General features: G+C 39.8%; 2 protein-coding genes across 3 annotated transcripts in view; one reads left to right on the top strand and one right to left on the bottom strand.

Annotated features, from left to right (window-relative positions):
• Positions 1-3423, bottom strand: part of LOC119407439 (protein transport protein Sec16B-like) — a 20248-nt gene extending 16825 nt beyond the window's left edge. The window contains exons 1-7 of the mRNA XM_037674263.1: positions 3358-3423; positions 2974-3256; positions 2749-2834; positions 1700-1802; positions 1275-1489; positions 1053-1204; positions 154-197 (exon numbers count right to left, since the gene is read on the bottom strand). Of these exons, the coding sequence (XP_037530191.1) occupies positions 154-197; positions 1053-1204; positions 1275-1489; positions 1700-1802; positions 2749-2834; positions 2974-3233 (860 nt within the window). The 5' untranslated portion in view covers positions 3234-3256; positions 3358-3423. The remainder of the gene's footprint in view (positions 1-153; positions 198-1052; positions 1205-1274; positions 1490-1699; positions 1803-2748; positions 2835-2973; positions 3257-3357) is intronic.
• Positions 3424-9469: 6046 nt separating this feature from the next.
• LOC119407882 (growth arrest and DNA damage-inducible protein GADD45 alpha) lies at positions 9470-10617 on the top strand. Of its 2 annotated transcripts, XM_037674711.1 has the most exons (4): positions 9470-9595; positions 9835-9936; positions 10017-10221; positions 10504-10617. In XM_037674711.1, exons 1-4 carry the CDS (start codon positions 9546-9548, stop codon positions 10615-10617), a joined length of 471 nt encoding a protein of 156 aa, XP_037530639.1. In that variant the 5' UTR covers positions 9470-9545. The 2 variants fall into 2 exon arrangements, with proteins under 2 accessions (XP_037530639.1, XP_037530640.1); XM_037674712.1 differs by lacking the exon at positions 9835-9936.
• Positions 10618-11866: the final 1249 nt, after the last annotated feature.

Raw genomic sequence — 11866 nt, 5'->3', positions numbered from 1 at the left:
CTGTTTGGGTTTCTTCTCTGCTTTCAGGAAGGCCCAGTTAGGATATCCACATTGCTCTAGAGCCTGTCTTGTGTGGGATTTCTCCTTCTGCCTGGCTCCTGAGCTAGTGGGGATGCTGTCTGCTCTGTGATACAGAGTCCTGATGACTCCTACCTTGTGCTGCAGAGGGTGATGGGAGTCAAGCCACAAACACTGGTCTGTGTGGGCAGGTTTGCGGTACACCTCAGTTTGGAAATGTCCTCCATCAGAGACTGAGACCTCACAGTCCAAGAAAACCAACCTGCCATTTTTTACATCTTCTCGTGGGAACTTTATCCGCAGAGTTGATGTGAAGATGAAATGTTGGACTTCCTGAGATTTAATTTTAACTCAGGTGTCATGAACAAGATGTCATGAACATACCTGAACCAATGATTTGGTGGTGTCCCTGAAAAGGACGCCAAGGCTCTCTTTTCTACCTGTTCTTTCTTTTCAATGATCCAGTCCTCCGACACAGAGTAATATTGTGTATGCTGTTCGGTGTCAGGGCTGTGATCAGTCTTACATCGGGGAAACTAAACAGCCACTGGCCAAAAGGATGGACCAGCACAGAAGAGCAACATCATCAGGCCAGGACTCTGCAGTCTACACTCATCTCCAGGCCAGCGGTCACTCTTTCAGGATGAAGATGTTCACATCCTTGAGAGGAACAATGGTTTGAGAGAGGAGTAAAGGAATCCTTGTTCAACTGTCCTCCTCTTACAATGCTGTTATTGCATCACTCAGCCCTCTGTGAATAGGAAGCGGCCATCAGGGAACTAACGCGCAATTGTTGGACTGATGGTCCTCCTTTTCCATGTGAACATTTAGTTTTGTCTGTCAGCAGCAAACTGGTTGATCCAAGGTGCTATTTATAAGACTTGTTTGTTGCAGCTCCTCAGACTGACAAAGACTTTTGGATAAAAGACGAAAAATTTCAACAAAGAAGAAGACCAGGTCCAGAGGACCTGACTTAACCTGGTTATATATATAAAAAAATCAGACAAAGACATTGTTCCTGTTGCTGAACCTACCTCCATGCTGTGGATCTCCAGCTGGCTGACATTGTCCTGCGCTGAAAAGTGTGGAGCGATCCGTATGAGCTGGCCTGCAGGTCCGAAACTCACCACAGCGTGAGGGACGGTGAACTTCAGGGGAGCGGAGATGTGATGCACAGCTTCACGCTCTGAACGGGTATGAAGCAGAGGAGGTGAGGGGGCAAACACGGAGTGAAGCAGGTGTGAGACTCCACTAACCTCCACCTGAAGTGACGGCAGGCTGTGTGTCTGGCTCACACTGATCCGCTCCGTTCATGTACTGACTCAGCTCGTAGCTGCTGGAGGACAGTCCTGAGGTTCTGAAACGTTCCAGTGTCCCAGGATGAGAAGAAAAAATGTCCTCACTGTCTTTAGAAGGTCTGTCTTCAAAGTCACTGAAGTATTGCTGGGAACTGTCCTGTACCGGGTTGTACCTGGATAAATATTAATGTATGCATTTCCACATTCCCTCTGTGGTTCACAACCAGAAACATTATCACCCGCCTCGCCTTTCAGACACGGACAATAAAAGTTGTTTAGAAGTGTTGAAGAGCAAGGCTGCAGATGGACTAGGTATGTTCTAAACTTTCAAACAATATGAACCAAATATTCCTTTGAGCAGTTGTTTTTTACTGAAGGCTCACCTGTACTCCTCTGTCTGGAGGCTCCCTGCACCTTCCTGTCTGTGGCTTCTCTCGTGGTATTTACCAGCTCTTCCTGAGTCCGCGAGACTCCACTGTCCACCATCTGAACAAGCAGAAAACAGTATTATACTTTTTTTAACCAAATGACTCATAACCCCAATTTTGACAAAAGTGGAACATTGTGTAAAACAAAAATAAAAACAGAATGCAATGATTTGCAATATTTGCAATCCATCTGTTATTCACAGTGAAATATAGTAAACATATCACATTTTAAACTGAGACAATTGTAATTTTTGGGGGGAAAATAAGGTTGTTGTAAATCTGATGGCAGAAGAACATCTCAATAAAAGTTGGGATGAGGCTGTGAAAAGTAGTGGTTCGATGAAGAAACAGGTGGAGGAACATTTGGTGAATAATTAGGTTAATATTGTCAACAGGTCAATAAGAGGACTGTGTATACAAAGAGACTTTCAGAGAGGCTGAATCTCTCAGAAGTAAAGATGGGCAGAGGTTCGCTAGTCTGTGAAAAGTTACAGCTAAAAATAAAGGAACAATTTCAGCAAGATTTATCTCATCATCTACGGTTCTTCATCAAAATTATTATGATTATTTCTGCTATAGTTTCAATTATTTCATCTAATTAGCTGTTTTTATGCTAATATTAGCTTTTTCAGCTAATTCCACTTTTTTTGCACTCATTTCAACTTTTGTGTTATTTCTGCTTTCTCCTGCTGATTTACTCTTGTTCTACATTTTCAGTTACGTTTCAACATGTTGTTTTTTTAGCTAATTTCAGCTGTTTTTCAGCAAGTTCTTCTGCAATAAACATTCACGCTGCATTTTCGCAGGAAATGCCACTTCTCTAGTTAAATTAGAAATCCCCTCATTTTAACACAAAAACAGACATTTTCTCAGTTTAAACACTGAACATTTCTATTCTGTTCCACTGTGAATTAAATATGGGTTTACTGTTTTCTGTTTATATTTTACTGAACCTTTTGCTTTTTTTAGAATTTTGGTTGCGTTAAAGTGTGTCTTTACTTTACCTGTACCTTGTTGTGCATGTTGTCCTCTATAATGAGAACTGCCTCTGTAGTCCCAGCGGTTGTGGGGAGGATAGTCAGAACTAAGCCTGAACACAGAGGAGTAGCTTACTTTAGTCAACAGATTGATGCATCTTCAGCTGTGTAGTCTTGCACACCCAGCATGCACTTGGCAGGAGAAAAAGAGAATCTGAAGCTCAGTCGCTTATATCATGAACATGAACCCACCTGGACGGAGATCTCTGGTGCTCTTGCCACCCATAACCATAGACGTACTGCTGAGAGTTGTAATGAACCCACTCAGGCCTTGCAGGTGGAGAGGTGAAAGGAGACAAGTATCGGGGGTCAGGATGAGCCCAGTGTGGACCCCTGTCTCTGGGGTCTGGTGGAAGGAAGCTCACATCCCATTCCTGCTGAGCAAACCTGGAGTCTGTTGTTCTGTGGGGATACCTGCTGGAATCAGACCAGTGCTGACCTCTCTGATCCATGGGAACTCCTCAGCGCAAAACACCTGAAGGGAACACGAGACGGGACAAAACAGGAAGTTCACAGTGTTTGTTTTTAAATTTAAAACATAATTTGCGTAAATAAAAGTGTTGTTGAGGTACTTACAGCTCACACATGCCAGACTGAGTCAAAGTCCATCCAGCAGCTTCCACATCATTTCATGGGAAACACTCATGAGCTCATAACAATCCAGACTGATAACAAGAGGACAAAGTTCTCCCACTTCGACCCAAAGCAGGAGGCGTCAGTCCTGATCAGCTCTGGCCTTTAATTCTCCTTTAATAAGCGTGATGTTCTCACAGTGCAGTGGGGGCTCCTGCATTCTCACTGAGCTCAGAGTAAAGAGTGAGCAGCAGTCCATCCTCAGACTGATGGTAAAAAAATCAAACACATTCTTTTCCTGACGGAGTCCCGCGAGAGAAGGCGCGTGCTGTGATTCACGTGGGGGAAGAGCAAACTTTGTAATGTTGAGTGTTGCCACGTCGTCGGAGGGGAGGACCAGTTAAAACTGGGCTGGTCTCTGGTCAGGGTGGGCTGATGATGTTTTAGGGAAACACTGACCTCAAATCAGCTCAGATACATCCAAACCTGGAGCTTGGAGTGGTTTGACAAACTGGGACTGCAGCCCTCATTAAACACAGACCTTTGCTTTTATAGGTGTTTTAAACTAAAGTCATATGAAAGGAACAGGTCTACTGTTTTTTATTTAATCAGCAACCATTTCTCCTAAACTAAATTAACTTAACTAATGCAACTAGATTGTTTTACTAATCACTAAGTCAGAATCTATTCAACTGAATGAGATAAAAAAAATAGCTTGACTAAACTAAACTAAACTAACTACATTAACTAAACTAATTCAACCCTATTGATTTAACTAAACTCAGTACAAGACTAACTTAGCTTGGTTAACCAAGCCTAACTAAACCAAATTCAACTAAATAAACTCCTAACCAAAAACTCACCTTTGTAGAAATCTAATATATATATATTTTTTTTCTTTCTTTTTCTTGAGTTGATAAAATTAGTTTGTAAATCGTTGCAGTGACAATTTCATGACTAAAAAGTAAAAAAGAAAAAATTTAAGTGAAAATGTGAATTAATAAAAATAGTGTTAATCGCTTAAGCGTTCTGGCCTATATGTGACAGGTAACACAGAGAATTTTGTCAGTTTCTCTCCACTTTGATCTGTTTTATTTGTGATCATTAATAACAAGATTATAGATCTTGGTCTTTTCTGAGTAAAACACCTTCCAGAACCTTCAGCACCACTTATTAAAACATTCAGGTGAACGTATGTATGGTATGGTATGGTATAAAGTTTATTCCTTTTAAAAAAGTACAAAACAATTCCATAACAATATAAAAAAGATACAAAAGATTTAAAATGAAAGGCAGCAGAAAGAAGAAAAAATCTTATTATATCTGCCCCTTTTTTCAAACAATTATTTCAATCATAATAATTTTCAAGTAACAGAACAAAATGAATAACTCTAATTTTTCTAATTCTAATACAAAAAACACACTAAGCTACTTCATATATATATTTTTTTATTAATCCAGTTTTGATCTTTTTCTTAAATGTACACATTGGCTTGGCATTTTTAACATCACTCTCTAGACCATTCCACAATCCAACTCCTTGGATTGAGGTAGACCTTCCCTTCAGACTAGTTCTGAATTTTGGTTTGACAAATATAGAATAGAATAGAAACAGCCTTTATTGTCCCAAGGATGGGAAATTCCAGTGTATCAGCAGCAACAGCAGCAACAGATAAAAAGATTAAAAGATTTCACACAAAAGTTCCTAAATGTTAATAAACAACACAATATATAAGAAATAAGATATACAATATCAATAATAATGTTCAATATGTATTGGAACATTGAGAATGGCAGACTATTTACAGTACAGTATTACAGGCAGAGTGTATGTTTAAGCAGAGGTCAGCATGTATTTAATCCTTATTGAGTTTGTTGGGAGCAGTGATGGTTGTAGAGTCTAACAGCTGCTGGGGTAGGACCTGGGTAACGCTCCTTTGTGCATTTAGGATGCAGTAATCTGTCACTGAACGAGCTCTCCAGTTCAGCAACAGCTTCATGCGTGGGGTGGGAGACGTTGTCCAGCAATGATGTTATTTTAGCTAAATATCTCTATCCCCTTAAGATTATAACAACTTTGTCTTTTAACAAAATGTATTTGGATATTTAATGGTAATGTGTTATTTTGAGCCCTATACATAACTGATAAAATATTGTAATCTACCAAATCATGGAACTTCAATAACTTCAGTTGATAAAATAATGTGCTTGATGGGTGACTGTAATGCTTTCTGGTGATGAGTCTTACAGCTCTTTTCTGTAAAATAAAAATAGGCTTTGTAAATGTTTTACACGCTTTCCCCCAAACATCAATGCAATAGATTAAATGTGGAACAATGATTGTGTTATACAACATGTACAGAGCTTTATCATTTAATAATTCCCTAACTTTGTATAGTACTGCAATAGATTTAGCTATTTTTATTCTTACAGAATTTATGTGATTTTTCCATGTTAGCTGTTCATCAATGATTACACCCAAAAATTTCATCTCATTAACTCTACAAATCTCAACACCATCAATTTTAAATGGATCGTCAACAGTTTTCTTTTTGTTACTAAATATCATGTATTTAGTTTTATCTAAATTTAATGATAATTTATTAATTTTAAACCAAGTTTGTATTTTATCAAATTCTGTCTTCTTCAATTCCAACATCTGTTTTACATTTTTACCCAAACAAAAAAATGTGGTGTCATCTGCAAAAAGGACACATTTGAGGAGTCCTGATACATTCACTAAGTCATTCACATATAAAATATATAACTTTTGTCCAAGTACAGAGCCTTGAGGAACTCCACAAGTGATATTGCAGAGGTCAGATCTTACACCATTTATTTGTACAAACTGTTTCCTATCTTTTAAATAGCTAGATACCCAGTGTAATGCTGGTCCTCTTATACCATATTTATTTACTTTTTCAAGGAGAATAGTGTGGTCAGTAGTATCGAATGCTTTTTTTAAATCAACAAAAATACTAACACAATACTGTTTTTGATCGACAGCAGTAGTTATTTGTTCTATTATTTCCATGAGAGCCATTGATGTAGAGTTTTTTGCTCTAAACCCATACTGACTGCTACTTAGAATGTTTTGTTTAGTAATAAATTTATCTAATCTGGTCACAAACAGTTTTTCTAGAATTTTTGAGAACTGTGGTAATAAGGATATTGGTCTATAATTATTGAACACACATTTATCACCATTTTTAAAGAGAGGAACTACCTTTGCTACTTTCATATTGTCTGGAAATATTCCTTTTGAAAATGATAAATTACAAATATATGTAAACGGCTCGATAACATAACTCATTATGTCCTTTACAAACATCATATCCATGTCCACCCAGTCTTTTGATCTCTTATCTGTAAGATTTTTTACAACATTCATTATTTCTTCTTTGTCGGTTCCATTAAGAAAAATACTGTTGTCACAACTTATAACTGAATGGTTCACATTATTGTCTACTTTTGGTATTTTAGCTGCAAGCTTGATCCAACGTTCACAAAATGATGATTAAATCCATTTACAATTTCATTTTCATCATGGATTTCATTATCATCCTTCAAAAAATATTGTGAAATACCTGTTTTTGCTTTATGACTTTTCAGAACACTATTTATTACTCACCATGTTGCTTTCATATCACCATTACTTTTATTTAATAAATCACTATTATATTCCTTCTTGTGTTTCCTTATAATCACTTCTAATTTATTTTTATACTTCTTATATTTCTCTTGTGCCTCTTGTGTTCTCAATTTCAAGAAACATGTATACAAATAATTCTTTTTTTTACAAGCATTTCTCAACCCGTTCGTCATCCATGGTTGGTCAACAACATTTCTCTTTGTATAATTATTTTGCACACAATTCTTTTCATACAGAGCTCCTAAAATATTCATAAACTCATCATATGATCTATTTACATCATGTATGGACTGTGTATGTGTGGTTTTGACCCTGGGTGAGAAAATCCACAATGAATTATAACTTGTGTACCGCTTTCGTTTTTTAAATTTATGACATTGTATGTTATGTGATCATTCCACCATAGAACTTCAAATGAATGAGAGGATTTTAACATCTAACTATTTAAACCAGCTTGAGATTGAAGAACTATTTTAAAATTAATCCATCAGAAATTGACCCCATAAAGATTAGATAACAAAATTAATAAACGAGCAGAATGTTCATGAATCTTTGCCATCAAAGAAAGTGTTGGGTGTTTGGTATTTCAACATCTGGACCACTCCATCATGAATCACCTCACAACAAAACCAAAGAAGCACTTTGTCTAACTGTTAAAAAAAATCAAGCCCAAATGATAAATCCAGCTCCAATCAAATCTAATTTCACTCTTTTCTATTTTATAATTCACTACATTTGCATAGAGTACAGAACAAAATGCCAAAAAGTGAAATGTTACCTAAGAAAGCCATTAGATTGCATCAAACCTTGTGTTGCAGTCTCTCATTCTGAGCTGCCTGGAGGAGACTGTGGGAAGAAATGATTCCCTTTAAACAGGAAGAAACCTCCAGCACGATGACGGGTCATCTGCTTCAACTGGTTGGAGTTCGAAAGGACACAGTAGCAACACAGACAAATAGAGAAGGGCTGGTCCAGGTCTCGTTTTTATGGTCCAGGTCTAGTTTTCATGGCCTAGGTCTAGTTTCTATGGTACAAGAGTGGTTTCTATGGCCCATGTGTGTTTTTTATGGTCCACGTGTAGTTCCTATGGTCCAGGTGTGGTTGGTATGGTCCAGGTATAGTTTCAAAGAACCAGGTGTAGTTTCTATTGTCCAGATGTGGTTTTAAAGTTCCAGGTGTGGTTCCTATGGTTCATGTGTAGTTTATATAGTCCATATGTAGTATCTATGAACCAGGTCTAGTTTGTTTGGTCTAGATGTAGTTTCTATGGTCCAGGTCTACAAAGTAGTTTCTATGGTCTAGGTCTAGTTCCAATGATCCAGGTATAGTTTCTATGGTCCAGGTTTAGTTTCTGTGGTACAGGAGTGGTTTCTATAGTCCAGGTTTTGTTTCTACAAGAAGATAGACAAACCAAAACATGTTAAAGACATAAATAATTACAAATACAATCAGATAGAATAGAGCAAGTAAAGACAGTAGCTGATTAAGGAAATGTGGTCAGTTTTTCCTCCAGCAGTCTATGCCTATAGCGGAACTGAAAGACCTCTCAGGAAACCAAACCTGACACTAGCTATAGGATTTATCAAAAGGAAAGTCTTCAACCTGATCTTAAAACACCCCATCTGGTCGAAGCAGATGGCTGCTTGTCTTGAACCTGGTTCTGCTGGAGTTTTTTTCTGTTAAAAGGGAGTTTTTTCTTTCCACTGTTGCCTTTGTGCTTGCTCAAGATGTGAGACTAGGACAAAGTGAAGATTCAACATAATCTGCTGGCTTCTTTAGATCATTTTTACCAATTGGTTTTTATAATGTATGTGAATGTTTCTGTTTGGTGCCATGAGACGACTTCTGTTGTGACTTGACCTATAGAAATAAACTGAATGTAATTTAATTTAATTTAATATAAAAGTAGAGAGTGTCAACCTCACGGACACTGAAAGTTGTTTCCACAAGAATCGGGAGCCTGATAATTGAAAGCTCTGCGTCCTGTTCTACTTTTAGGAACCACAAGTAAACCTGAAGTCTGAGAGCGAAGTGCTCTGTTAGGAAAATACGAAACAATAATTTCTTCAGTGTGCATTAAATTGAGGTTGGAAGCTTTGTATGTTAGGAGTAAGATTTAAAATTCTGCTTTTAATTTGATAGGGAGCCAGTGGAAATAAGCTAAAATTGATGATTTTTCCTTCTACCGCCAAAAAGAACTAAAAGAAATAATGTCTTTATTTTACTGTTTTATTTTAATACGACAATAATCTAAAACAATAATAAATGATGGATACATAATACTGTTTGATTCTAACAGGTTTATGTTGAGTTCTTGTCCAAAATGGCCGCCGGGTGGCGCTATAGGAACACACAGGAACCCGCCGGGTTGAAACCGAGCAGTGTGTCAGCATGTGACGGGTCCACCTCCAATGGGACGGGTTTATGTAAATCGGTTCTGGGCTCACAGGACGTTTTACTACAGAGAAGTGAGTCCACCCGGCACACAGAGACCGGCTCAGGTCTGGACCAGGACGCTGTCGGACACCGAACCGTCTGGATGTGCAATATGACTTTGGAAGAAACCGGCGGAGAGCGCTCTACAGAGAGGTGTGTTAATGTTTCATTGATGCTTTTCTTCTAGGAACCCGTCCACTCCACCTTGTTGGACCTGGATTATGTTTGTGTTCCTGACTCGTCTTCTCTGTTTCTGCGTTAGCATTAGCTCTTTAGCTGATGTAGCTGGATGTGTCTGACAACTGTCCGTCGCGTGACGTCACGACAGCCATGCATCGCTCAGAAAAAAAAGCACTTTTGTTGAATTTCTGCAACTTTTCTCGTTGCCCCAGGATGGACTCGGTGGCTCAGGCTCTGGAGGAGGTGCTGAGCTCTGCGTTGCCTCAGGGTTGCATCACTGTGGGAGTGTATGAAGCTGCAAAGTCTCTGAATGCGTAAGTTACTGATGACCTGAGTGAGAGTGGGGCTGCTGCTCCTCATCCCCTTCCTCACCAGATTCTTGTTTGCCATCCAGGGATCCAGACAATGTGGTGTTGTGCCTCCTGGCTGCAGAACATGAGGATGTGGCGCTGCAGATTCACTTCACCTTGATCCAAGCTTTCTGCTGCGAGAACGACATCAACATCCTGCGGGTGGGCAACATGAGGCGCCTGGCGGAGATCCTCGGCGGGGTGAAGCCTGGAGGGGAGCCCATGGACCTGCACTGTGTTCTAGTTACTGTAAGCATCATTAGTCACGTCCGTTAACCCATGTTGCTGTGAGCAGTCACATGTGGCATAAACCAGAAATTTAATTCAAGATGGTCACCACAAACACAGAAATGGCTCTAAAAAAAAAAGTCAGTCAGATTTGCAGATATTGTGCTAACAGAGCTGAGGGACATCCTCAACTCTCACGTCAGTTTGAGCATTGACACATTTAGTATTACAACATTTACACTGTGGCACGAAACGATCAGTCTGCACACTTTATGAACCCCTTCTGCTCCTTTCCTCCTGCAGAACCCGCAGTCGGCCCTGTGGAAGGACCCCGCCCTGAGCAAGGTGAACAGATTCTGCAGCGACAGCCGCTGTTTGGATCAGTGGGTTCCGGTCATCAACCTCCCCGACCGGTGAAGCCTCCGGGAGCATCGCTGTGTTGTGTGTGCATTCTGGGGAAACTGCACAAGGCCTGTGTTACTGTCTGTGTTGGACTTGTTTGAAAAGCCCTCCCTGCGCCCCCCCCTTCACCAGAGGAGCAACGGGGAAGTCGAGGAGGGAGGGGGGTCGAAGAACGAGGAAGGGAAACGTTCCAACGAATTCGCCAGGTCAGGGTGAAGTCGTGCGCCAAGGGTGACTCAGCAGTTCTGTGTTCCTGGATTTCCACCGCACGACTGCCGAGAAAGAGTTCTTTCCGAGGAAACTGAATCATGCGAGCACGCAGCCGGGGTTACACGTGCAGGTTCTGGAGGACCTGGCTTTGCTCCAAGAACTGGACCAGACGTGAAGAACCTGTGAAAGTTTGACCAAATACAAAGCATTTCTTAAGCAGCACGTTTATTTATCGCTATTTAAGACTCGATAACCTAAAAAGGGACAGTTTTCTCTACTTTTTTTTATTTTTTATTATAACTCAATGGGCATGTTTCGAATTGTCCGCTGATGTTTGTACGCGTTTGAATGATTTCATGAGCTCTATTTATTGTGCACAGTTCACTGCAATTTGCCTTGAAATAAACAAACAGCAGTTCTCGAGGTGGTTCTGGTGATTTCCAGTTATTACACGTCCAGAGTGTCACAGGAAGTCATGAGGTGTGTTATCATCTTTCGCACAGAGCACAGCTTGTTTCATCATGAACTTTAGAGTTTATTGTGGCACGCAACCGGACCGGTTAAACCACTTGCGTATTCTGACAGATATTTAACTTCTCTTGCATCTTTTGGGATTTAACATGCTCGTTTGCAGGTTAAAACCAACACTTTAATTTAGTAATATCTTAACTCCACTGGGCATTCCTCCAAAATGTGCACGTTTGGAGGAATGCCCAGTGCAGTTAATCATGTGAGTGTGAGTTAGCTTGTTTTGCAAAGTGCTTTGCATCTATGCCAACCAAGCTAAAGCTAACGCTGACTTGGATAATTATTTAAAAGCGTGCACATCAGCCGTCACCTTTAAGGCCAGAGTTTGCCACTCAGATCTAGCTGAGCTGTCTGCAGGAATGTTCAGACCTCCATGTTGGGATGAACTAAACGAACTCGCCGCAGGAGAGCCAACTGTAGCTGTGCATCCACACCTCAAAGATAAGGACCAAAAAGTTCATATTTTGGACAGATGAGACAAATGGTTTAAGTGGGAGGGGGTGGAGGAAGCCATTTTTGTCTAATG

The sequence above is a fragment of the Nematolebias whitei genome, chromosome 3 (genome assembly GCF_014905685.2).
Source record: "Nematolebias whitei isolate Nwh7 chromosome 3, NemWhi1, whole genome shotgun sequence".
Taxonomy (NCBI): Eukaryota; Metazoa; Chordata; class Actinopteri; order Cyprinodontiformes; family Rivulidae; genus Nematolebias; species Nematolebias whitei.
This window is presented reverse-complemented; position numbering and strand designations above follow the sequence as displayed.